This window comes from Monodelphis domestica, chromosome 5 (genome assembly GCF_027887165.1).
Source record: "Monodelphis domestica isolate mMonDom1 chromosome 5, mMonDom1.pri, whole genome shotgun sequence".
Taxonomy (NCBI): Eukaryota; Metazoa; Chordata; class Mammalia; order Didelphimorphia; family Didelphidae; genus Monodelphis; species Monodelphis domestica.
In genome coordinates, this window is record NC_077231.1 from 291080907 (window position 1) to 291108203 (window position 27297).

At 35.6% G+C, this 27297-nt stretch overlaps 1 protein-coding gene across 8 annotated transcripts in view; it reads right to left on the bottom strand.

Moving 5' to 3' along the window:
• Window positions 1–1843: 1843 nt before the first annotated feature.
• The window catches only part of SATB1 (SATB homeobox 1), a 123072-nt gene continuing 97618 nt past the window's right edge, over window positions 1844–27297 (bottom strand). For 4 of the 8 annotated variants that reach the window (XM_056800305.1, XM_007505146.2, XM_016426461.2 and 1 more), the window contains 3 exons: window positions 9403–9606; window positions 8612–8707; window positions 1844–6946 (listed from right to left, as the gene is read on the bottom strand). In XM_056800305.1, coding sequence (XP_056656283.1) covers window positions 6434–6946; window positions 8612–8707; window positions 9403–9606 — 813 coding nt within the window. In that variant the 3' untranslated portion in view covers window positions 1844–6433. The remainder of the gene's footprint in view (window positions 6947–8611; window positions 8708–9402; window positions 9607–27297) is intronic. The other 4 variants (XM_056800307.1, XM_001369619.4, XM_003342098.3 and 1 more) reach the window with 3 other exon arrangements.

The following is a 27297-nucleotide window of genomic DNA, read 5'->3' on the forward strand; positions in this document are numbered from 1 at the left end:
AACCTTTATGGGACGCCAAGCCAATAGCATTGGAGAATCATCCCCAAATTTTCAGGAAGTACTCCTTAAGGGAGAAATATAACCTTGATCTGGAACCCAAGACTTGTCTGAGAGCTTAAGAATTGGGATATAGATTTTTGGAGCTTATATGGTCCACAGGTACATAATATCTTCTTGGAAAGAGCCTATGTTTTTCCTTGAGGGAAAGGTCTATTTTATCTTTGTCTTAGTATCCCCCAAACCAAGTACAGTGCTTGGTACATAGTAGCAGATTGATAAATGCTAATTAATTGATTCAAGTTCCCACACTGATAATATCAGATACTTGATTGAGGAAGAAAATGTTCCATCTATAAAGGGATTTTCACATACGTAAAGTGATAAATTATTCAGTCTGTGTCTCTCTGCATTTGTGCCTGCTGTATGGTTGTAACATATGTCTTTCTTTAGACTGTGAGCTCCTTGATGGCAGGGATGGTGCTGTTGCCTTTCTTGATGCTCCCAATTCTTTTTTTTTTAAACCCTTACCTTTCGTCTTGGAGTCAATACTGTGTATTGGCTCCAAGGCAGAAGAGTGGTAAGGGCTAGGCAATGGGGGTCAAGTGACTTGCCCAGGGTCACACAGCTAGGAAGTGGCTGAGGTCAGATTTGAACCTAGGACCTCCCGTCTCTAGGCCTGGTTCTCAATCCACTGAGCTACTCAGCTGCACCCGATGCTCCCAGTTCTTAGTATAGTGTCCGAGGCATAAATGCTTATTGACCTGTTAACTTTCCAGACTACTTTGGTTCCAAATGATGTGCTCAAAAAATGTTAAAGATAAAGCAACACTGGAAAACTGAGACTTTTGGGAGATAAAACACTAGTTTTTAGAAAAAAAAATGGGGGATAAAGTCAGAAATGAAGGTTGGATAGAAGGTAAAAGTACCTTGTGTTTGGTACATAATAACACAGAAAGCTATTATTCCTTAAGCATTATTCCTTGACAGACCACTGGTATTAGGTCATCTGTTAAAATATCTGGTCATAACTCAATGATTTGTCACATGAGGCATACATATAAATCCAAGTTACCTTTATCCTTTTATTTGGCAAGGATGTCTGAGCCCCATTCTATCTGTTAAAAAGACTAGAAAGCTGAAAATAATATTTTTGAAAAGGTTTGACCATTTAAATGAAAAGTATATTTCAAGCGTGGATGCCATAGAACATGAATCTTTGTGATCGCAATGGGAGAATTGATGCCCTTAACATCTAGCCTCTAAAAACACATCAGTCTTAAGTTCTGTGTCTACAGTAGGAAGTATGGAATAAAAATAGAAAACGCTAACCTGGTTCTCAATGTGTTGTCTAATTTCAGAGCTCTTTAGAAAAGGATAACATATTTGATATTCTGGGTCCAATTCTGTGGTTCCACACCATGAGCATATTTTTAATGATAAGCAATATTAGAATTAGTATCCATCTCCTGAGAGCTGGAAGGATCCCTTAGAAATTATAAGACCATGGGATCATAGATCTAGAGCTAGGAGAGATCCAAGGCTATCTTATTCACACCCCTCATTCTGCTGCTGCTGAACCTGTAAGGCTCAAGGAATTGTCAAAGGTGATATAGATAGATTGTAATAGAACAGAACTTCAGGCCTATCATACCAATGCTCTTTCCTGTGTGCCAGGTTTCTTCACAGCCATCGTTAGGGAGAAGGGACATCACACTAATAACAGCAAGTCAGGAAGCCATGACTTAACTTGGACAGCTTCTCATGTCAAAATTAAATATAAAAATTATCATATATGAAATGTATGCATAGATTCTGGAGCAAGAAAGAATTGAAAATGTATATCTTAAAAAGGCAATTCTGCACTGTTTTTATTCAACATGTGGAATTAATTATAATACAGGTACAGTATGTTGATATATACCGTTGACCACACTCCATTAATGAGCATATTGTATATATTTTCATTAGTAATATGCATGTTAATGCCTTCTCCTTTAGCTACTGTGGAAAATCATGCAAGTACTTAGCTTTTGCATTGAAATGATATAGACTTAATTGCTTCAGAAGAGATACTAAGACCATCATGTGCATCCTTAGGTTGGCAAAATGTTCATTTGTCTTATTCCATAGGCTTGACACGAGGGAAAACTTCCTAAATATCAGAGCTATCTACAAGTGGAATGGTCTGCCTAGGCAGATGTTGATTTTCAACAATAACCCCGTAGGAGGGGCATCATGGAGTTGGATGGAAGGTCCCTTCCAACTCAGCTTCTATAGTTGTTAACCAAGATAAGAAGGTTTAAGGAAAGAGATTAGAGCAGACTATTGCAGTTTTAATGTCTCTAACAGTTCGCTAATCTAGAGATAGGTGGTGACAGTATCCTAACATGTAAAAAGTTGGTTTTGTTTAAATGCTTCCAGGAAATGTTCAGGCAACATGTCTTTATTGAGGACTTATGTGCATATACATGGGACTTCATTTCTATCATCTACTGATGCACATTGATAGGAATTGCTTTCTCTTTATCAGGAGGCAGTTTAGTACACTCCACTTAGTAAGAATAGGATTGTACAATACATCAAGACCTTGGTATTAAATGGATGTCAGCAAGAAGAAATGGGTATAATTGGATGGTGGTTGGATACCTACCAGTTCCTATGACTCAACTTGAAAATGTTTTAGTTTTAACCTACATACTTGGCTAAGCAGAGTCATATCTATTTGAAAAAGTCATTTTCTAAAGATGCACAATATGCATATATTTTGAAATGAAGTATCATGTAATTAGGACACCCGCAAGAGTTGCCTTGTCTTCTAGGAAGGTGTGTATCAACTCTGCATACTATGGGCCAGGGAAGACATTGTCAACAGTATTTTATTTTTGCATAGTATACAGGTATACATGGCCACAGAATGTCCTACATAATAGTGGAAGAATGCTGAGTGAAGGAGTCCATGACAGATTCAGATTCATAGGACTGAATATTGTCTGGGAACTACCTGACTCTGCTAACATACTTGAGGATAGCATGCTATGTCATGTGTACCTTTAAAAGGTCTCAGAGATACTTTTCACATAACGAAGCTTGTCAAATGGCGTTTTAGCACATGAGCCTCTTGGCACATGAAGAAGTCGTAGGATTTAGAGCTGGAAGGGGACCTCCTATGCCAGCTAGTCTAAAGCTCTCATTTTACAAATGAGGAAATTGAGGTCTACTCATATGAAAGACTTACCTAGTCATTTAGTAGTAAGTAGTAGGGTTGGGCTTCAAACCCAGGTCCTTGGACTCCAGATAATGCTCTGCTCTAGCATGCTGCCTTTATGAGGCCAGTCAGGATCCATCCAAGAAACCGAGAGAGGACTAGACAGATCAATGCACTGTTAAAGAGTGATCTTTCCCTAAAGCAGCCTCTTACACCCATTGTCTCACCACGGCTACTCTGATTACTAGCATCATTTCTTCTTGGCAAATTATTTAATATAAACACTTTGATCTGAAGGAATTAAATGATGATTCTTAGGGAATGTCATCAGTTACTGGTGGTGAGTATTTACAATACAAGTCAACCAATCTACTCTATTTCTTAATCCAAAAGAAAGTGGGGAACCTTTTGGAAAGACAAAGAAAAACCTTACCTGGAAGTCTGGGCTTCAGGTCAAAACAAAAGTGTTTTGGTGTGTGTCTTGACATTTTAAAAAGAGAAAGAAAAACAACACAACCACCAAAGTACTTGTTTCCCTCTTTACCACCAGCCCCTTTCCAGAGGAAATGATAGAAAAGGAAGTTTAGGGAAAAAAACACTCTCTCTCTGCATGTACATATATATATGCATATATAGGAATTATATCATATTCTTCCTAAGTAAATACATGAGGAATATAAGTTATATAGCAAATGTTTTTATCCTCCTAATTCTAATCAATCATCAAATGATTCTCTTCTCAGTTCATGGTGAGCTGAGATGCATTAAAAGTTGAACTCTTACTAAATCAAGGGAACTTTTTGAGTGGTTTTAAGTTTATAGGAAAGCAGCAGCCTCCAGGGCACCTCTTCTGTGCTTCAATATTAAATAGTATTTTAAAGTTGAATTGGGAGTTTTCAATGCTTCCAATTCAGTTTCCTAAGTAAAAGTTCAAAATTAAAGTATCCCAGCTGCCCACAATTGATATCATCTGGGGTAGGACAAATGGTGGACTGAAAGGAAATGGGCAATTGTCAAACCCTTCTCCTAAAACCTCCTGGCCCCCATTAGCTATGTTCAGAAAATCTCTGGGGAAACATTAGGAACAGAAGTTAGAGAAAAGCATTTAAAAAATCAGAAAAGGAGTGAAATATTGTCTATGTCCCCACTTCTTTCTTGGACAATTAACATGTTTGATTTTGCTACTATGTCGTTTGCTAAGCTTTAGTCTTCCTAGAATTAGTTAACTGAATATAAAACCAATGTTAGGAGAAACAAAGTCATAACATAACACAGCCTTTAGGCTTCAGATTTTGTGTTCTCATATTCCTACGGCAGTAGTTCCTATACATGGAAGAACAAAGGCAGGCCAATGAACTAAAAACTTTTGAGTTATTGGAATTACTAATAGCTAATAACTATTCTTCAAAATCTTGCTTACTATGAAATTTTTTTCAAAGGCCATTTTTTTCTATTTATTTTATGTGACTCTTAATGGCCTTTTAAAGTGTTTATACATTAGTATCAGGAACCGTGCGAGCATAATTCACGGAGCACAAAATAAAAGCAGCTTGACCCATTGTAAGAGCATCGCTGCCAGCGACTGTAAATATGTTTGTGCCTGATAGCTTTCTGACTCAAGAATATCCTGCTATCTCCGGTTGGCAGGCAAAATGCTAACCAAGACAAGGCAGGTTACGATTTTCACTGTGGAGCTCCAATGTCTGTGTGTCTGTGTGTGCATGTGTGCGTGTGTGTATTTTCTACACGCACGCACGCCATCAACATGTACATTCTACAAAGGCTAATACAAATCTCGCGAGAGAACTTTTCAGCTGTTCTCTCGAAATTCAACAAGGTACTGTTGAGAGATCACTACTAGCCACCTAAAGAGAGAGGGCAATCCTTCCAGCTCCTCTGCAGAGAGCACACATACGCAGACAAACCCTACCATAGCATACCATACAAACAATTTTAATTGTGTAGTTACAGTCAATAACCACTCCTAGTCAGAACAGTTCTGCATAAAGAAAATTGTGATACACTTATAAAAACAGCCAGCTGTAACAAAAGAACTGGTGTTTTCATAGCAATAAACTCATAAAAAAGAAATACACCTTTGTACAGAAAATTTATACAGATGTAGCTTTAAAATTGATTGTAAACCAAAGGAAGACACATTGCAAACATCAATTATTTTCACATTAATTGCATAAGTTTCTAAGGTGATCTATTAGTTTTATTTACCTAAGCTTATTTGCATGATAGTAAAAATTGCATACAACAATAAGAGTGAAGCTTATAGTATGAATTGCTTGGATAACATCGAGCACTTTTTATAGGCAACTGTGTAAAGCACATTTTCTCTATTTAAAACTTTTAAGACACTTTGTTTTACTGCCCATCAAAATACATTTATAAATAGAAAAGAATCAGTATGATAACAAGAGAAGCAATATTACATTTAACGGAAACTTCCAAAAAAAATTAATTACAACATGATGCTGCAGGATCTACAAATAAATAATGAGGACTAAATTGTGTTTCACATTTTCTTTCCATTTTTAAAAATCATGTAACAATGAAAATGAAAAAAAATATTACAGTGACCTTTTATTTCCAAAAAAGAAAACAAATCTGAATTACGGCAGTGCCATATAATACAAGGCATTTGTTGGCGTGTGTTATTTTAAAACTGCATTCCACAGTATATAGTTCTTTTGTAACATACAATAGAGCAAGAGCAACAATCTCTCTTTTTTCTTTAAAATAAGTGTGAGTTTCCAAAGATCAAGTGTGGAGTGTTACAGTAATAATAATAATAATAATTAATAATAATAATAATAAAATGAAACAATAATCACCGAAGTTGTAATGCTTCTTTGAAAGCTCCAGAATCAAAAATCACTGGTATCATGCTTATTGGATACAACAGGGTGTAGCCAGTGAACACAAATTAATATCAAACAATCCTCAATGCTTCATCTGTAGCTGTAGAGCAGTTTGTAAAACAGAGTAAAACATTTAGCGGTCTGAATTATCCTTTTTTTTTTCATTTCATGTGTCTGTATGTTTGTGTGTGTGTGTGCATGTGTGTTTATGTATGTGTGTGTTGTGTGTGTGCACAAGTTTCTGAAGACTTATTGGCCAAACAATGAACAACAAAGGTTTCTGAGAGAATGCAAGATGGAATTTTCATTTAATTAGTTAATACCAGTGGCACTGTTGAATGAAAATAATACTTTTATCTTAGTCTTTCAGATCAGCATTAATGTCCGTGTTCCCTTCCACCGATAATTCTTCTTCTAATTTCACTGAAAAAAGGGAGTTTGCATTTTTATCTTGGACACTTTCTTCCAAATCCTTCAGCAATTCTTCTTCCTTATACTCTGAAACATCCACCTCTAAACCCGAATTGTCCTTCAGTTTCCCATGATGCTTGAGATAATATCGCTGGTTCTGAAAGAACTTAATAATAGTATACTTGGGAAGGTCAAGCTGGGCAGAGAGAGTCTGGATTGCTTCTTCATCCGGATACAGGCCCACATCTTGTATAAAGCTCTGAAGAATCCCCAGAGCTTCAACAGAAATTTTTGTTCGAGGTCGAGTCTTCTGTCGATTTTCATCTTCTGACTCAGCTGGTGAAGCGACAGTAGGCTGCCTAGGGGGAAGTCTGGGCCCAGGCTGTTGCTGCTGGGGTTGGGGCTGCTGCTGCTGCTGCTGTTGCTGCTGCTGCTGTTGCTGTTGCTGTTGTTGCTGCTGCTATAAAAACAAGAAAAAAAAGTAAGTTCTATTTTTATATTAATTCATAAAGTCTATGAGAATAAAAAAAAAAGTAGTCCTCATTTCACAAATGGCTTCTTAAAGGAACAAATAGTTGGAATGAAAGCACAGGAAAGCTAAATGGTTCACAACATTAAAATAAATAAGAATAATGTGACCTACAAAGGAGGGATGCTAATATGGTAGATTATCAGGCATTGGTGGCACATTTCCAACCCTGATTTTCAGCCTCTGGTCTGAAAAGGGATCTTGTAGCATTCTGGAAAAGGGAAACCGGGAACTTGGAGGATCCAAATCAGAGGAGAAATTGACCAAGAAAATTATCATGGTATAAGTAATTAACAAAGATATTTAGAATGAAGATTTAAAATCAGCAGAATTGAAGATATTTTTTTCAAATGGACCCAACAGAAAGGTGTGTGTGTGTGTGTATGTGTGTGTGTGTGTGTGTGTGTGTGTGTGATTGTCAACCAGGAACCAAAAAATGGTACTTTGTTCAAAGATAACATTTAAAACATGTCACTTCATCAAGATCTGTTACTATTAGAGTTACTGTTCCTTTTTGGTCCAGAATAAATAGGGAGAGTCACTAATCTATGGCTTTCTTGTCAAGGGACACCAAGAGAAATTTGATAACAAAGACCAACAGGCTATATCGATGGACATCTTCACCATGACCGAGTAGTAAAATTTCACTCTAGCCAATTCTGGTCTGTAAAGACTTTTTCTCTAGGCCAAACTCATATTAGAAGGCTTCAAATTTAGTGTAGGCATACTTGTTAATAATTAGGAAGTATATGTGCTGTAATTTGCCATATATAATTGCATATAATAAATATGACACATTCACATATTGTACACTGTAGATACTTTTTTCAAACCAGCAAGGCAAATCAACCTGAGTAAGCAGCAAAATATTAGAATGTTTATACTGTGCATAAGCATTTCCTTTTATCCCCCTAAGAAGCAATTTTATTAAAAACAATTTACATTTTCAAACATGTACTGTTTTATTACTTAACATATATCTTTTTCTTTTTTCTTTTTGCTAAATCAAACAGTAAATTTTTCAGGCTTTCACGATTATTTTAGTGCTTGATATCCTAAGGGACTGTCTTTTTCAATGTGTTCTATCTTTAATACACACTCATGGATTTTCCTAGTGGCTGGAAAAGTCCATCCTTCATAGCTTTGTAAATATATATGTATTTTCTCCTATAGAGATAATATGAGAGATTCACAAAGATAGCAGACTTGGGGGATTCTGCCAGCCAACTGTTTTCTCTCCAAAGAGGAAACTGAAAAGATCCCTTTAGATCTCTCAACGAGCAGTGAATGACAGTGTAGGATTAAGTTCACCATGATTGCAGTAAAAGTAAAGGACACCCCAAGGAACCACCAGGAATCCAGAATTTGACACTGTAAACCTGGAGCCTAGCCCTTTTGTGTGGGAGAAGGGAGGGGACTCTTATTTCTTCCTAAGCACAGGTTGAATTATGTGGCAGTCTTTTCTCAGGGTTGCCACCATGGTGTGTTGGGTTGTTTTTTCCCAAGTAATACTAAGCTAATACTCTTTGATGGAGGGAGTGGGTCCTTGAAACGCCCCCTTTCTCTCCCTGACATGTTTAACTCGTGCCAGCTCACCTGTGGAGCAGCACCCAGCCATGGTCCAGGGGTCAGCAGGCTTGGTGAGAAAGTACCTCTAGGCTCTCCTTTCACAAGGGTGGTGGGAGAGGGGCTCTGAAGGAAAAACAAACATACATTGACTCACCCCTGATTTTGGAGTTCTAAGGGAGGGACAGTGGGAAGAAGGACATTAACAGAGTGAATGGGAGAGAAGATGAAGAAGCAGATATGGTTGTACTTCTATTTGATTCTTGGACTGAATCCAAGAGACAGAGATGCTAAATCTGTAAGAAACTTTCTCCGCATTAACATTTATTCCTTTACTTGGGAGAAAAAAATAGTGTCAATCAGTGGTGGGCTTGGATTAGAAACAAAGGTACAAGCAGTCAACCCACCAACAATTTTTTTTAAAACCACACATACTACTACTACTACTACTACTACTACTACTACTACTACTACTACTACTACTACTACCACTACTACTACTACTACTACTACTACTACCACTACCACTACCACTACTACTACTACTACTACTAATATTACTACTAATTACCTCCCATCAAGAAAGACTCTATACAAGCTACAAGTGCCAAAGAAAAACCATCACATTAAGAAAATGCACACAAAAAGAGAAAGGACACATTGGTTCTCCTTTTATCTTCCAAGGAAGAGGACAACGTATTGTTATGTCTTGCTAAGAAGCCTCTTTAGTCTGGCAGGAAGAAAAGAAACACTCATTTCCTTTGCTAAGTTTCAAGCTTTATTTACTTAGTGCTATATTGGATTGGCCAAGGTAAACTAACCTGAATCTGTTCTGCTGGAACATGGATAATGTGGGAAGGTCTGTCACCATGGTGATGAACAGCATTGCTTTCTTGCTCATAAATGGCATCTCGTTCAGGCTGAGGAAGACTGAGGAACCTTCTGATCATGGACAGATTCTCCCACAGCGTCCTGTTTTCTGGAGATGGGTCTTCTTTCCAGCGTAACAGTTCACACAGCCATCCCTTAAAGATAATTACACCATATGGTCAGCTGAGTAGTGGATGGTGGACAAAACATTCTCCCTTTTGTATCTGAGATAATCAATAACAAAGTAAACTCTTCTTTGTGATTTCAAAAGACTCTTCTGGACTCTGATCTCATCTATCAGTAATTCTATGACCATTGAGAGTCTTTTAATTTGCATCCACAACCTTCCTATGCAACAGAGGTTTGTTATCTCTGCTTGTACTGGCATTCCCATTTTCCAGTTTAGGGATTAAAAACATGCTTTCAAGGCTCCAGAGCATGACATCATTTGTCAAAAATTCCAGACTACATGAATAGAAGTCTATCACGCTTCGGTGTATGTCTGCTCTGAAATTTTTCTTCCTGGCTGCATATGTCAATTTGTTCCTAGTTGAGGACATTTAGTATAGATAAAGATGTCTCCTTTAGGGAATTACTTTTTTCCTTAAAAAGAGCTCCTTGCTATTATTTGAGATTTTCCTTATTCTGAACAAGAACTATAGCACTTGGGTTCTTGTTTATTAAAAAATTCCTTAGCATAAACTACAGTGATGGAGACTTTTACAAAACATTCTTTTAAAAGAAAAGGATCCTTTGACAGAAGTTTGTTCCTTAGCTTCAATGTACAAATGTGGCTGGAAGGTCAAATGGTTCAATTTTGCTTAAAGACAAGAAGGAAGAAAAAAAGTACAAAAAACAAAACAAAACAAAACAAATGTGCCCTGAGCAGATTTTCTCATGAGTCCTAATTAGATGTGAATGTAAAGACCTGAGTCATAATTACTTTGAAAAATCGATGGGTTAAGGAATTTCTTATAGCATACCTATATAGCACCAAACATACTTCCTGCCTCATTAGGGTTACTCTCTAGTTGCTTGACTGCCAAACTTGTTAAGAGGGTTCTGCGGGATAGATATGCCATGGGAATGCTCCAACAGATTCAGATGTGACTGCTAGAAAGTAGCACCAATTCATTTTGTAGAAAAGGACAGTAAAGGCAATGATATCAGCCAGTCAAGAGCAGAACACAAACTTTTCCTTTGATGATCTGGTGTTAGATAGGACCAGGGTTGTTCAGTCGTGAGCAAATTTTCTTTTCTTTTTTCCTAAATCTAGGGGAAGTTAAGAATGGTGGTGGACTTAATTTCTCCATCTCCTTTTTTCTTCTTTTCAAAATATGGAGAGAGAATTCCCCTTCCAAATGGACATGAGTAAACATGTAAGAAATGATTCTACTTCCAACAGAATTCTATGCTTATAATTTAGGGGAAAGATTATTGTTAGAATTGAAAGATTATTGTTATAAAGGTTTCAATATTTATGCATTTAGTCCTGAAGTATTGGTAATTTAATTTACTAGGCAATAACTTCTACTCAGAATTTATAGGCATGTGGCAAAGACTCAGTGGAAATGATTAGAAGAAATAGTTGCCTTTTGGACAGTTTGGTAACACAAAGTGGCTTGAGCTGCTCATTTATCCTAAAGCTGGCCAACACTGCTACTGCTCCATGGATCTTCTGCTTGTCCAACAGGATTGTTTTTGGAGGGCTGTGGATCTAGTTCTCTGTCTTTTAGCAAGACTAGAACCCAAGCATGATCATCCAAGTATGTTCCCGACTTCGTCCCATACATTTAATTCAATGTCGGATGTATTAGAAGGTTTAACCATAACAAATGTGTTTTGTTACTTAAATGAATGATTCTTTAGTTAGTATTGTGAAATTTCTATGGCAATTTCCTCACCTGTATTTTTCAAGGAATATAGGAAACTACAAGAACAATCGTCATCTTCACTACATGTTTATAGATGCAATTATGGTAATGAGGAATATTTCACTAACCCCTTTGAGCCTCAGTCCAGCTTTATTAGGGGGTTACTAATCATTGTACTGCATGACCTTCCAAAGGTGTTGTGAAGAAAATACTTGGTATAACTTCAAGCATGATGTAAATTTGAAGCATTATCTTTTAAGTCCTACTGCTAAGCTCTCCTTTTGGGATCAAGGCAAAGAGGATAATGGGAAATCTTTAACTTTAACTATGCCTTAAGAGACCTGCCTAAATGAAATCTGGACCTTTGCTAATGCCAGGTACATACATCCTTGATTCTCATGCGTATCAGTCTTCACCTAACGGGGGCTGGAATCCTAGATCTTTTTCTCTCCTGTCCTTGACAGTGTTACCTTAAATTAAGGTTCCAATACTATCCTGTCTACTATAAGTGATCACATCAGCATCTATCCTTCAGAAGCCAGGGAGATCAGAGACCCAAAAGGCATATTTACTAGGAATTCTAATCAAATGGTTCATATCCCACAAAGGGGATCAATAAGCATTCCTGACATTTCCTCTTAGGACAAGGGGATATATCCCAAATGTGAAACTCAAACTGAGCAGAAGATCACTTGAGATCACATAGAGATGTTAAAAGGCTGCTGTGAATATGGAAAAACATCAGAGAACTTGAAAATCCTTTAGAAACTTTTCTTAAAGTTATATAGAGATCGGTTAGCACTTGGATATATGTGAAAACATGTGGATCACAGATGTTCTTTGGAAAAGAAAATCATTAGTTCTTTCAGAATGGCTAATAATGATAGCTAATTCCTAAACAATCACGTTCATGCTGGTTTAACAAATATTTCAGAAAAAGTGCCTTGACTCATTCAACAAATATTTTGCTTATATTGTCACTTCTGTGTTTCTATACTTATGAGATGGATCCTTATTTTTATTAATTGCCCATGACTAACATAACATTTCCAGTAGTTTGCTATTAACCTCTGCCCTGAAATAATACTTCTAATTCCTTATCTAAAAATAATTTGATGAATTATAAGTTGAAGCATGCCTCTGTTAGCCTTTCAAGGCGATAGGATGATTTTAAGAGACTGAAATCAGATGCTTCTTAGAAAATATTTAAAGCTGCAGCTGGGAACTGTTAATTCTGCAAGGATATTCTAACCAAGAAAAAAAGGCGATTTTCTTAAAGTGCATTCACTTAAAACCATAATGAAAAACAGACATTTTGATATGCCAGTTTTGTGGCAATGTGGAAGTAATTGGCTCATTTCCAATTGTGATGGCAAAAATCAGGTTTGAGGTGTTTTAATATTATCACATAACTAACTTTTTAGTATTTGTATAGACTGTTTTAACTGCTTATTAATTGAGATTATGTTAATGATGAGAGAATATTATCAGAAGGGACAGGAGTCAAGATCCAGCTCCTATAAAACCAAAACCAAATCCTTAAAACCATTTGCCAAGTCAGTACTGTGGAACACATGAGGACAAGAAATCTAAAGAATATTCAGTAGTAAACAAGTTGAAATAGGATTCTGCAATAGCTGATAAACACAACTCAGTTCTTCTAAGAAGTGTTTTGATTTTTATTTGATTTTTCTTCCTTTTAGGGGAAGGTATAGGCATTATGGGAGGAACAGTCAAGCAGGAATATACTACGGTTTTTTTTTCTTTCAAAATGAAAATATGACTATGTTTCCAGAAAGGTCTATGGTTCTTAAAACATTGCATGACCAGAAAGTGGGGATGGGAAACCACAAGCTAAAATAGATCACAACTGTTCTACACAATCTGTAGAAAGAAAAAAAAAAACAGGGAGGGAAGTAACAGTCTTAAAATAATTAGGCCAATCCATTCTCAGGAAACTAAAATGGTACAAGGAACAACCTAAACTTTAAACATAGTAAATTTGCCAAGCAACATTACACTGAATATAAAGAGGGCAAAATATAAACAGTAGCCACATGTAAATAAATTAGTAAAACTTTCAGGATGTTACTACTTTTCAAACTGACAAAGTTTAATTTGACACCTTCTGTTCCAAACCCTTTGTTTCTATTCAAAATCACGCCTTTAGCTGCTATCAATCACAATGCTTCCCTTATTACTTAAAAAAAAAAAAGAAAAAACACAAACCCAACAACTGGCACAGGCCCTAGATAAGCTGAAAATGCCATGCAGATGAATTCTGAGATAATATGTTCAAACCTGTTATATACAACACAAATCCTGTAAAGTTATGTATTGTAAACCTACATTTATTGAGAACTAAAAGTCTTAAATCCATCTGCCACAAAGGAAATACTGTTATACACTTTATAGTAACCAAGTACCATCTGCAAATGTCTTGCTACAGTAAGCAAGAAAACGGTGAAAAAGATGCTAAACCCAAGATGGATAAAAAATAAATAAGGATCTTCGGAGTGTTTTTGGTTAGGGATTTATTAAAGAAACATAAGAGGTTTAAAAAAATGAGAATGCAGAATGAGAGCCAAACTATCACAGAGGAAAAAAAAGGAGCACACAAACTCAAAGATAACAACAATTGCAATTTATTACAGTCCACGAGGCACATGACTGTATGCTCATTTTAAAGCAGAAATGAGTGGTTCTCATCTCAATATTCTAATGATGTGCTTTACTGACAGGATCTTGTTGTACCACATTTAAATAAAAATCCTGGCACCTTCATCTCTCAGCTGCTAATTTCCTACCAAACTAAATCTCTGATTTCCACTCCACTCTCTTTTTAGAACAGTTAATTCAAGTCAATTCACTTTCCAACATTATAATGGATAAGGGGTGCACACTGATTTTAATTGACTGAGTAAAGTAACCTCCTTTCAGGAATGAATTTATTGTACCTCCCAAACCTTGCCAGAGCGATCCCTCTATAGCATGGACTATGCTCTAGCAGATCGTTCTGAACCAAACTAGTTTTCCTTGAAAAACACTTTAGTTTTCTTAGAGATAGCTCCTTCCCTCACACACACACACACACACACACACACAATATGTATATGTATATGCATTTCAAACCTTGTGAAGTGAAAAAAAAATTGACAATAATTTTCACTGTAACTAGGAAGGCATAAATACATTTAAAAGACGAAATAGAATAGTAATTTGAATTCTGAAAGGTAAAACATTTTATAGATTGTATGCTAAGATATGATCCCCCTCCTTTTATGTATTATTTTCAGGCTTATTTTGTTCCAATCTCTGGGGTATATGGTATAATAATATGTGGTATTAAAAGAAATCAATCTAAATAGGGAGGTATTTGATACAAACATTTTAGTGAAAAGCATGAATTACATTTTAGCATCTAGTATGCACAAGGATTAAGTACATAATCCATTAAATAGTACTTCTAACTAAAAAACTTCAGTGTTGTAGACTAAACTACACTAGACATTTGGCATGAGTACATTTTCAACAATAACTAACTCTAAAGCTAGCAATTTATCATTCAGCAAATCATTTTCGACTTTTAAAAGAATCTGTAAGTGTTACTTATGCTAATGAAGACAGTTTTGAATCTGCCCACAAACATGTTAATAGAGGGCAATTTTTTTTATTTGCAAAGCTGAAGGCACTCAGGGGTGATTTTTGATCAATGTTCTATAAGCTTATAAAAAGCCGCTCTAATTGCAAGAGTCCCCAAATCCTTCCCCTTTATCTTCAGGTTTGAGGCTAGGGCGAAGATACAAATGGACTATGATATGATCATCAAGTTACATTTTCAGACTTTGCTTTTTATTCCAATGATGCTGCGCATCACCAGTAAGTTAATACATTCATCTGAAGAACTGACAGACCCAAAGGATGTCTCCTTGCCTCAATGGGGGCCCCCAATAGTGACCATATACAGTATCAGCAGGAGTTAACTAACTAGGACAAATTTAAACATCTCTCCAAAGTATTTTATTTCAATTATAGCTAGGAAAATGTCACCAACTTTTACAGAAATTACAATTATATGTATTTGGAATAATGAAGGCTTTCTTTTTAGTAATGTATATTTTATAAATCACATTTATAAACTGAAATTTATCATTATTTATAGACTTTCCCCTTTAATACTGGGATAAAATGTATTATTGTACTTTGAGTGTGTATGTTTTGACCCAAAACTTTGGGGGTTCTTTATTATGAAGGAAGGTTGCTTTTGTCATAAGTGAAAAAAAAATCATAACACATAACAGTGAGAAACATAATGGTGGCAAAGGAATACTGAAAGCATTTTAAATTATTTACTAGGTTAAAAGGGTGAAATGGTACTTTAAATACATCAAATTTCATCATCTGGGCCATTTTTTGGTGGCAAAGTGGTATTGATCTTTCCAAATGCTTAAAATTAACTATTTCCAGAAGGTCATTATTTGATTAAAGGCATTAAAGTTGAGGGCAAGAAATGATGCACTTTATCTTCTTCCCCATTCAAATCATCACATAATTTAATCAGAACTATCCCATCATGTCCTGTAATAAAAATGCTCATCTTAAGATACTTTTTTGGTTTTATCTCACATGTTAACCTTTAAATGTAATGAAGTTCTTTTAGAAGAAAAATGTTTGCTAAAGATTATTTTATAAAATGATGAGTGGGGTTTCTATCATTAACATTAATAAAAGTTTTTCTCCTCTATAAATTATATGAAAATACTATTGTACTCAGTTTAAGAAGATCTTTATAGAAAGTGAAAAATGAAAATTATGCAAATAGCTAGACTAAGAAATGCAATTGTCCTAAGGCATAGCTCAGGAGTCTTTAAAACTAAGTCTTCATCTTAAGTAACTGACCCTATTAAAAATATACATGAATTAAATTTTCTGGCTCTCAGCTTGGAGTTTTATGGTATTAACAAAGTCATTTCCTCTCTAAAATCAACAATGGACAATCGCTTAATTTCAATAATTGAAAAATGATAATCAGCAAATTTTATAGACTACATAAATAGGGGCCCACAGAAATAGTGAAAGTGAACTTAGAAAGCAGGTTTCAGAATTTCATCACCGATAGACTGTGGGTATGATGCCTTAGGATAGGGATATGGGCTGAACCTGGGATTTCAAAGACATAAAGACCTCCGATGGGAGGAAATACGTTCTAGCAATGCAGGCTGGCAGCTTCTATACCTAAGTTCAATGATTTGTCTACCGTCACACTGATACTCTATATCATAGTTGGGCTCAAACTTCTTTTCCTGTGGCTTAGGCTAGCCTCTCTCTCTCCTCTGTGCCATGGCTGCTTTTACAGGCACTGTATTCATTTTAGAGAGCACATTAAACAGAAAAGAAAAAAAAAACACTCCAATCTAACAGTGCTTTGAGCGTTTTGGAAATTTTGTGACATTTCCAGTAGAAGACCTTTTTCACTAAAGAAAGGTAGAGGTTGCTATGTTTTTCTCTATCCTACAAGTAGAATCAAAAAAGGATTCAATTTTGGTAGCCAAAGATTCATGATCCACTAATGATAGAACATAGAAAATAGCTCTCCACAAGTTCCTCTCCTTGAGTACATCCACAACATATTGCCCCTCAAAACTTTGGGGCTGGAGTGGGCGGAAAGGGATACAGGGAGAAGGAGATTACTCTTTACTCTTCTTTTTATGGTGTCAGTTCTGGGATATATCCTTTTTCTAATCAATCTACTCCTCAACTGCCAAAGAGATTTTCCTAAAGCTTTTGTCTAAAGTTCCCTTGTTCAATAAATTCTTGTGGCTCCCTATTGCCTTTACGATCAAATAAAAACTCATCTGTTTGGTTTCGTGACCTGGTGCCAACATTCTCTTTGAGTATTACTATAAATGATAACCCTTTACACAACTTTCAGTCCAGTTGCATTGCCTTTCTTGATGTCGCACAAAATATTATCTCCCCACATGCAATCTGTGTCCTTTTGCACATACTGTCCTAGAGGCCTGGATGATTCTCTCTCTTCTCCCCTCAACTCTTTCAAACCCTAGTTTCCTTCAAAACACAACTCAAGAGCCACCACCTTCATGAAGCCCTTGATACCTGTGTCCTTCCCCAACTACAGAACAGTACCTTGTAGTTATTTTTTAAATCCTTACAAATGTACAAGTCACCTTCCCCAGTAACTTGGAAGCTCCTTAGGGGTATGAGCTTTTTTTGTTTGTCTTCATATCCCCAACTGTTGGGGACCATCAAAGCCATGCTGTTTAGACACGGTCACTTGTGGAAACCGAGGGTTGCAAAGCGGCCCCCAGGAAGGATGGAAACATCTACTCAGATACCCTCTGTGTGACTTCTCGTACTAACATCCCTTATTATTGGAATTGATTCCCAAAGGAAAAAAGATGAGAGCAAAATGACTACAGGATTAATACAGATGTTCCACTTTATTCCCCTAGAATATCACCAAAAGATCATACTTACAAAATCAAACTTAAAGATTCCTATGAGTTAAACTTCTAACAAAACTGTAACCAATATTCTCCACCCCCACTATAGGATAGGGATGACAGGTGGATTAATTATCCCTCAGGCACAGACTGGTACATTACACTCCACTGACTGTTGTACTTACTGAAGTCCAGGCAATCTGTCCTGGAAACCTCAGTGAAACATTAGAAAAATGATTAGCCTAATATTAAAAAAATACTTAAAACTGGATGTTTCTGTTACCCTTTGACCCCTCAACTTGGCAACAGTGTTTTTGTTGATTATCTCCTAAGAAATTCTGATTGATTGTGTATTTGATTAAAAGTAACAAATGATTTTTCTTAGCTTATCCACAAGTTCGAGCACCTCACAGGTTAATGAAGAACTGACCTCTGGCTATCCTGCTTGTGATGAGAAAACGTTTATCTTTTGTAAAAGCTTTGTGTTTGTTGTAGCAACATAGTATGTAGAATAATCACAGAATATTAATTAAGCTATTTGTTAAAAATTAATGTATGACTTATCTAATTATCTGTAGGGAACATGTATGTTGAAAAATGAAGCCGTGTGCCAAGGAAATATGTAACCATTGGGGGGGGGTATAAAAATAATGACAAACCTGAGCCAAAAAGAGCAGTTTTGTGTGATGCCTGGCTGCAGGCTGACACTCTCAACTGTCTTCCCATCATTCATGCCTGAGCTGTCACACCTAGTCAAGGACCCTCAAAGCTGTGGAGGAGAAGGCAGGCCCTGAGCCCATGGCACCAAATAATATTAAGAAATTCAGAAAGGATCTGCTGATTGTTTGGAATGATTATTTTATTATGTACACTTAATATTTTATGAATTGTGATTATTTTCAAGTCTACTTTAAAATAAAGTAAAAGGTTGTCATTTTTAGGACTCTAAATTCCCTCTTGATATGGTTCATTGATTTAAGTATTCTCTTCATTCTTGGTGGCTACATTTAAGATAAAATATGAGTTCTTCTTTTAAAAAATTAACTATAGAATGTGTGTTGCAGTGATTCATGTTTTGACTCTGTGGGTATTTGTATTATATTGCATGTGGGTGGTGATTTTTCTTTTTCTAAAAATTGTTTGATTAAATTTCCACAAGAAGATATTTTCCTGAAATCAGATTAAATGTGGTTGAAACTGTTCTTATTTAGAAAAGTTATCAAGTTAGAGGAATATATTATAGAGGAGCCATGTATGTATGTATATAGATACATCAATAAGGAAATAAATTTTGATGGTATTTACATTTAATTTTATATAAGTACATGTATTTTTTTAAAACCCTTACCTTCTGTCATGTAATCAATACTGAATATTTGTCCCAAGGCAGAAGAGTAGTAAGGGCTAGGCAATGGGGGTTACGTGACTTTCCCAGGGTCACACAGCTGGGAAGCATCTGAGGCCAGATTTGAAACTAGGACATCCTGTCTCTAGGCCTGGTTCTCAATCCACTGAGCTACCCAGCTGCCCCTAGTAGAGGTATTTTAAAAAAAAGTTTTATTGTTTTTATTTTTTGTTTCTATGCTGGAATCATTTTTTGATCATAGAACCCTCCTTGTAACAAAGAAAAAGAGTTAAATAAATCTAAGCAATTTGGAGACTTCATTTGACAGTATACAAAGTAACATCCTGCATCTTTCATCATCCATCTACTGAAATGGGGAAAATGTAGCTGATCATATGTTTGCAAGACTGAAATCAATCACTATAATTGACCAGTTTTTATTCCAATTATTGTTTACATTATTCATGTCCCTGTATGTCTTATTTCACTGCATCTGTTCATACAAATCTTCCTATGTTTCTCTGAATTCCTCCTATTCTCTACTACTTTCAGATGTAGTTCACAGGAAATTACTCAAAGTATATAATGACTGACTTGAGAGCAAATGAGGGTAAGAAATATCTACTTTCTACTCTACTTAAAACTGATAAGACCCATGCTAATGCTTACTTTAAAATGTAGGCTCCCAGATCTAGAAAACAGAAAACTATGAGAGAATTCAGGGAGAAAGAGCCATAGGATCTACAACTTAACCAACCAGAACAAGAAGTTCTTCATCTTTTTTGTGGCATGTTTGACTTTGGCTATATGGTAAAGCCCATGGGCCTCTTCTCAGAAAAAAAAAATTAAAATTTAGGTCTCCATTTCTTTATCTATAAAGTGAGAGGTGTGTTTTTATAGCATCTAAGATTATCTGCCTTCCACAAAATAGCACTTAATGAAATATGTCAAATTGTATCCAAGTATCTCAAAGTAACTGAATTCAGGGCAAGACTTAGGAGCAGAGTTCTGTTACCTAGGAGAATAGGCAGGTAGACACCCCAAAAGCCAAACACCACTAATTTTAATGCAAAAAATGGGAGATTTTGATTCAGCTCTTGATATTTTGCAATCCTATAGAGAACTCCATCTCTTTTCATGATCAAGTATAGTAAGTAGTTAAAAATTAGACACTTAAGTATTTCTATTTTTATCCCTTCATTCAACCAAGATTATCCGTAAAGTACCATGCCAGGGCTGTGTGTGTAGGAACAAAGAAATCATAGAGTCTATGCCCTCCAAGAATTGACAATTTCTAATATGGAAGATAGGACAGCAGAACAAAGAATTATAATTACAGAGTAAGATAGGGGTCTGTGATTTCATGGGTCCAAGAAACTCCTAGGTGTGGAAACTCCCTCTATCAATCTAAGTTGTTACTTTCTCTGCAACTTATAGTCTTGGCCTCTTGCCTAGAGTAATGAGAGGTTTTATCACAGTGCCTGGCACATTAATAAATGTTTATTGACTGAATGACTTGCCAGAAATTTGTTTTGAGACTGGTTCTCTAGTCTGCCTCTCTAAATATAAGGAAGAAAGGGGGAACAGAGAGATGAGATAGAGGCAAAAAGCAAGCTCAGATGCAAGGGATCTCCTCTTGGACATTATGGCAATGCTTTCTATATAACTTGAGAGGATCATTATATATTAAAAAATTGAATGTGTGCAATGCTGATATCATGCAGTATGTACTTTACAGAAGTTCTGTATGAAAATTTTGAATTATTCAGTTCATCTTCTACACACCCAAGTTTTCCTTATCTATTGTAAATCTTGCATGTAAGTTTATATCAGCAAAATATGCCCAGCCAGGAATTGATTCTTGTTGGATATTGTATCTTGGAAAAAATTCCTATGATATTGACAGCATAAGAACCTGGAACCCGAAAATAGTTCCTTGGTTCTTTGCCCCAAGAAAAGGAAACCACAAAGCAGACTGGTACTTTTAATCAATGTGTAAAGTAATTCTATCAATCTCTTTAAGGAAGAAGAAGGTATGGACAAAGGGATAGAATATTAAAATCCAGATAGTCTTTTAGTTGCTGACTTGGGCCTTTTCAAGTGGTTTTATTATCCTTTCTAGAAAATTCTTAGAATACCTGAAAAATCTTTAATAAATGTAGCTGTGAAAACATTCTACATTATATTATTTTTGGTACTATTCTTCTTCATTTGCACAGATAATTAAGAGTTAATAATAATGGTTAACAGGAACGGCAAAGTAGCAATGGATAGAACATCATCCCTGGAGTTGGGAGGCCCTGGGTTCAAACCTGGCCTCAGACACTTCCTAGCTATGTGACCGTGGGCAAGTCACTTAGCCCCCATTCCCTGGCCCTTATTGCTCTTTTGCCTTGGAACCAATATTTAGTATCAATTCTAAGCTGGAAGGTAAGAGTTTTTAAAAAAATAAAACCTTGAGCAAGTCATTTAACCTCAATTGCTTAGTCCTTGCCTCTCTTTTGTCTAAGGATTGATACTAAGAAGACAAAGGTTTAAAAAATTATAATAACAATCACTGGCATTTATGTAGTGCTTGCTATGGGTTAAGCACTGTATTAAGTAGTTATCAGCTCATTTGATTCTCATAATAACCATGCAAGGTAGGTACTATTCTTATCCCTATTTTACAGATGAGGAAACTGAGGCAAACAGGATTAAGTGACTTGGCTGGGGTTGCATGACTCTATTCCCTATGGAATCCAGCTGTCTTGAGAGTTACCTACTATCAATAAAATACAAAAAAAAAAATATCTCCCTTATCTGGCAGTCAGATTTTCTACATTTCAACCATCCAAAATGTGTCTGGGAACCCCAAAGCAAGGCCTTGGAGAGAAGAAAACTTTTACATCTCAGCAGGAGCCTACAGATGAGTTACCCACCCCAGGCTCTCTAGAAGACAAATATGTCAGAGAAAGTGGAATAAAATATAAACCAATGTGACAGCTTGTAGAGTAGTGAAGATGTATAAAACCAAAACAGTCTATGACAATTAATTTATTGTTGGGGGAAGCAGCCACTGACACTTCAACCAAATTAGGGGACATTAAGGCTTTATAGGACAGCATCGTAGGTTCTGTCCACAGCACCGTGTCCAGGGAATTGCCGACATTTAAACTGCATGCAATATACCCAGAATGTAGATGTAATATATTGGAAATATATTTTATATATATATATATATATTACATTTTAAAATGTTTCTAAGAAAAATGGAAATGATTTTGCTACCCAAAGAACAAAACTCTAGGTATCTGGAAAAGTCGATGAATCTAACCACTCTCACCATATCCCTAGAATTAAGTGGGAGGAGGACATATTTTTCTGGAAATGAACTGCTCATGACTCTACTTTGTTATGTGTCTATCACATGTAAATATATATCTATGTAAATTAAAATTGTCTGATACTCTAGGAAAGTCTGAGAATCCTTAAGGAAAATTTACCAGGACTATAACTTGTGTGTCCCATTTTTAGAGAACTTCAGATATGAAAATGAGAGCTTGTATAACAGAAATTAAGAAATATTTGTAATGCTGAAGGATCATTTGCTTTACAAAATAATTTTCCCCAAATTTATTTTAGCTTATGCTTATTGGAAAGGACATTAGATTTTTAGACAGACCTGGTTTCAAATTCTGCCCATATTAAATATTACTCTGAGATAAATCATTTCACCTCTAATGGGTCTCAATCTCCTCATCTCTAAAATGAGGGTTATTAGATGACCTCCAAAGCACTTTCCACCTCCAAGTCCTATTTTTAAATGTTAATAATTCTATTTTATGTTTTTCAGTGATTTGATTTTTAAAAGAAAATTTACTGCATCTAATATTTAAATATTTTTATATATACTATTAAATAAAGCTACCAGATCCCTGGATGTTTTGACTAAAAAATAGGAGAGAAATTAATTTTTTCTTTCCCATTTATGATTTTTTTTCTTTTTTTAATTTTTATTTGGTCATTTCCAAACATTATTCATTGGAAACAAAGATCGTTTTCTTTTCTTCCCTCCCCCCCCTCCCACCACCTCTCCCACAGCCGACACGCAATTCCACTGGGTATCACATGTGTTCTTGATTCAAACCCATTTCCATGTTGTTGGTATTTGCATTAGAGTGCTCATTTAGAGTCTCTCCTCAGTCATATCCCCTCCACCCCTGTAGTCAAGCAGTTGCCTTTCCTCGGTGTTTTTACTCCCACAGTTTATCCTCTGCATGTGGATAGTGTTTTTTCTCCTAGATCCCTGCAGATTGTTCAGGGACATTGCATTGCTACTAATGGAGAAGTCCATTACCTTCGATTGTGCCACAGTGTATCAGTCTCTGTGTACAATGTTTTCCTGGTTCTGCTCCTTTCGCTCTGCATCACTTCCTGGAGGTTGTTCCAGTCTCCATGGAATTCCTCCACTTTATTACCCCTTTTAGCACAATAGTATTCCATCACCAACATATACCACAATTTGTTCAGTCATTCCCCAATTGAAGGGCATCCCCTCATTTTCCAATTTTTGGCCACCACAAAGGGTGCAACTATGAATATTCTTGTACAAGTCTTTTTCCTTATTATCTCTTTGGGGTACAAGCCCAGTAGTGCTATGGCTGGATCAAAGGGCAGACAGTCTTTTATAGCCCTTTGGGCATAGTTCCAAATTGCCCTCCAGAATGGTTGGATTAATTCACAACTCCACCAGCAATGAATTAGTGTCCCTACTTTGCCACATCCCCTCCAGCATTCATTACTTTCCTTTGCTGTCATGTTAGCCAATCTGCTAGGTGTGAGGTGATACCTCAGAGTTGTTTTGATTTGCATCCCTCTGATTATAAGAGATGTAGAGCACTTTTTCATGTGCTTATTAATAGTTTTGATTTCTTTGGCTGAGAACTGCCTGTTCATGTCCCTTGCCCATTTACCAATTGGAGAATGGCTTGATTTTTTGTACAATTGATTTAGCTCTTTGTAAATTTGAGTAATTAAACCTTTGTCAGAGGTTTTTATGAAGATTGTTTCCCAATTTGTTGCTACCCTTCTGATTTTGGTTACATTGGTTTTGTTTGTACAAAACCTTTTTAATTTGATGTAGTCAAAATTATTTATTTTATATTTTGTGACTCTTTCTAAGTCTTGCTTGGTTTTAAAAGCTTTCCCTTCCCAAAGGTCTAACACGTATACTATTCTGTGTTCACCTAATTTACTTATAGTTTCCTTCTTTATGTTCAAGTCATTCACCCATTCTGAATTTATCTTGGTGTAGGGTGTGAGGTGTTGATCCAAACCTAATAATGGATTTTTGTCCCAAAAGCTGGGGTCTTTGGGTTTGTCATAAACTGTCTTGCTGAGGTCATTTACCCTAAGTCTATTTCACTGATCCTCCTTTCTGTCTCTTAGCCAGTACCAAATTGTTTTGATGACCACTGCTTTATAGTAGAGTTTGAGATCTGGGACTGCAAGACCACTTCCTTTGCATTTTTTTTTCATGATTTCCTGGATATCCTTGATCTTTTGTTCTTCCAAATGAACTTAGTTATGGTTTTTTCTAATTCAGTAACCATTTATGATTTTAATGGAGGTGGTGAGCAACAAGAGTGAAGACAACCAAAAGTATTACTATATGGGGAATGATCAAAAGAATGAGATTGGTCAAGAGAAGAATACTTAAAGGTTGATTGTGAAACAGAACAAAAGAAGAGTCAACAGATGCAAGTTATAGAGACAATCTTAGCTCATCTTAAGGAAAAAAATTTTTTTCAAACTAATTTAAAATCCTCCCCAAAAGGGGTGGGATGTTATGTAATCTAGGAAAGTTTTCTGCCATGGTTTGGTGGAACAAAGTTTGGTCTTGAAGTCAGAGGACTTGGGTTAGACTGATGGCTCTGTCACTTATTCATTTTAAGATTCAGGTCATTATGTTCAAGAATATGGAAAGAGATCACACCCAAAAAACTTGTTGGTTTAAGACAGAAGTCAATATGCCTAATAACAAAGAGGCAGCCTTGTTGAGTGGAAAGGATAGTAAATTTGGAATCGGGACTTGAAGTTCAAATCCAAGTAATCTGAGTAACCTTGAGCTTTTTTCTTTAGGCCTCAGTTTTTTCTTCTCTAAAATCTCGCCTCCTCCTTAGGCCCCTCCCAACTCCAAAGTCATAATTCAATGATTATGCATTTGCATTTTTAATCTCACCGATTTCATTTGATTTTTACACTAACCTCTCCCTATGTTCTGTAGTTGAGAAAAAAGGAAACTTTAATTTGTTATTTATTGCTTTGATATGTTCTTTGACTACTCATTATTTAGGATAACATTATTTGATCATTTTTTAGGTTTCTGCCATTTGTTTATATATTCCCTACTGATGATAATTTTATTGTGTTTAGGCTATAAAAGATATATTTAATATTTTTTTCTTTCATTTTCGAGTTGTTGATGCCTTACCAAGTGATCTGCTTATGTAAATGTGTCACACAATGAGAAACAATTGGTACGCTCTTTAAGTTTCCTTTTCAATAATCACCATTTTCAATAATCAGTAATTTCAATGATCAAAAGAGTAGTTTCTCTGACATATTATTCTAATCTTTAATTTCTGGTTTATATTTCCTTTGGATTTGTACAAGACAGAAAGAATATGTTAAAATCTTGTATAATGTATCAGGTTTCTTTTTATGATTCAATTAGCTTTTTCTCTAAATAATTAAATGACATGTCATTTACTATTCACATATTTAATATTGATATTGTTTTTTATCCACGGCTCTGCTAAACTTTATATAGTTTCCTTTTTTGGTTTCTTTTGAAGATAACTATTTTTATGCTTTCTTTATCTGAAATCTTTCTTGTTTACATTGAAGTATCTTATGCCACCTCCTCATTTTAATTCCATTGAATCTTTATATTTTAAGAATTTGTTGTTTACAGAAAATTGTTTAATTTAATTTTTAATCTATTCTTACACCCTCCTCCATTTTGTGAGTTTGTGAATGAGTAATCTTATTCCCAGTTAAGAGATGAAATTTGTCTTTTTTCTGTCTCGGATCCTGTTAAAATATTCCTTTTATTTATATTAAAAAGAAGCCAGTACAAGATATCATAGTTGATCCAATCTCATTCCTTTGTTTTCTACCCATTAGTTTCAAAAGAACTGTTTTTTGTCTTCCACATACCTGTTTTGTAATCATAGATATAGATATGTATGTATGTAGGTATATATTTTTGTGTGTACATGTGTAATTTTTTTTCCTTAGTGGAAATATTTCCCTCCTCATTTTATCCTTTGAATTGAACAATCTTCCCTCCTTTTTACCTTTCCTATTCCAGCCCAGTTCCTGGTTCATTATACTTTATTTCTATTATACATCCATCCATGTGGACATACACAGACAAATACACACACACAAATGTTGACATTCCTTTGTCCTAGCCCAGATCAGAATATGATCATCTAACTATGCTTCTTCTTTTCCTATTTTGATCTCCATATTTAAATACTTTTACATACAGTTTCTCAAATTAAGAAAATGGAAACTTCATTTCCCCCTTTTCCTCCATTCTCTTATGTTTCTTTTTGAACAATCAAACCCAGATGGGACCCTGAAGGGATGCCATTTTTATTTATCACTTTGAACATACAAGCACTTTCAACCGATAAGGACATCACCAAGCCCTTTTAAACAAGTTGAATATTTTGATGATTTCTTTATACTCTGGACATTTCATGTTTTTTCAAAAGGAATTCTTGAAAATAAAATTCTTTTAAAAGTTCATTTTCCCACTGTTGGATTATGTTCAATTTTACATAACAATTTATCTTCACATGTAAGATATTTTCCTTTGTTCTCCTGAATATCATAATTCTTTTCTGCCTTTCCTTTATTCTTATTAAAGTGCTCCTTAAAAATTCCAGTTAAAATTCTTTGGTATTTTAGTTATCAATTTTTGGACATTTGGAATTATATTTCTGGGCAAATTAAACCTGGGGTTTTTCTCTTCTGGTAACCTGTGGATTCTATCAAGCTGGATTTTTGTCCTCCAGTTCAAATTCTGAGAAATTTTCTTCTTGAAATGTGGTATTTTTCTCCTTCACCATGTTTTTCTTAGACATCTATGAATCTTAGATTGTCTCT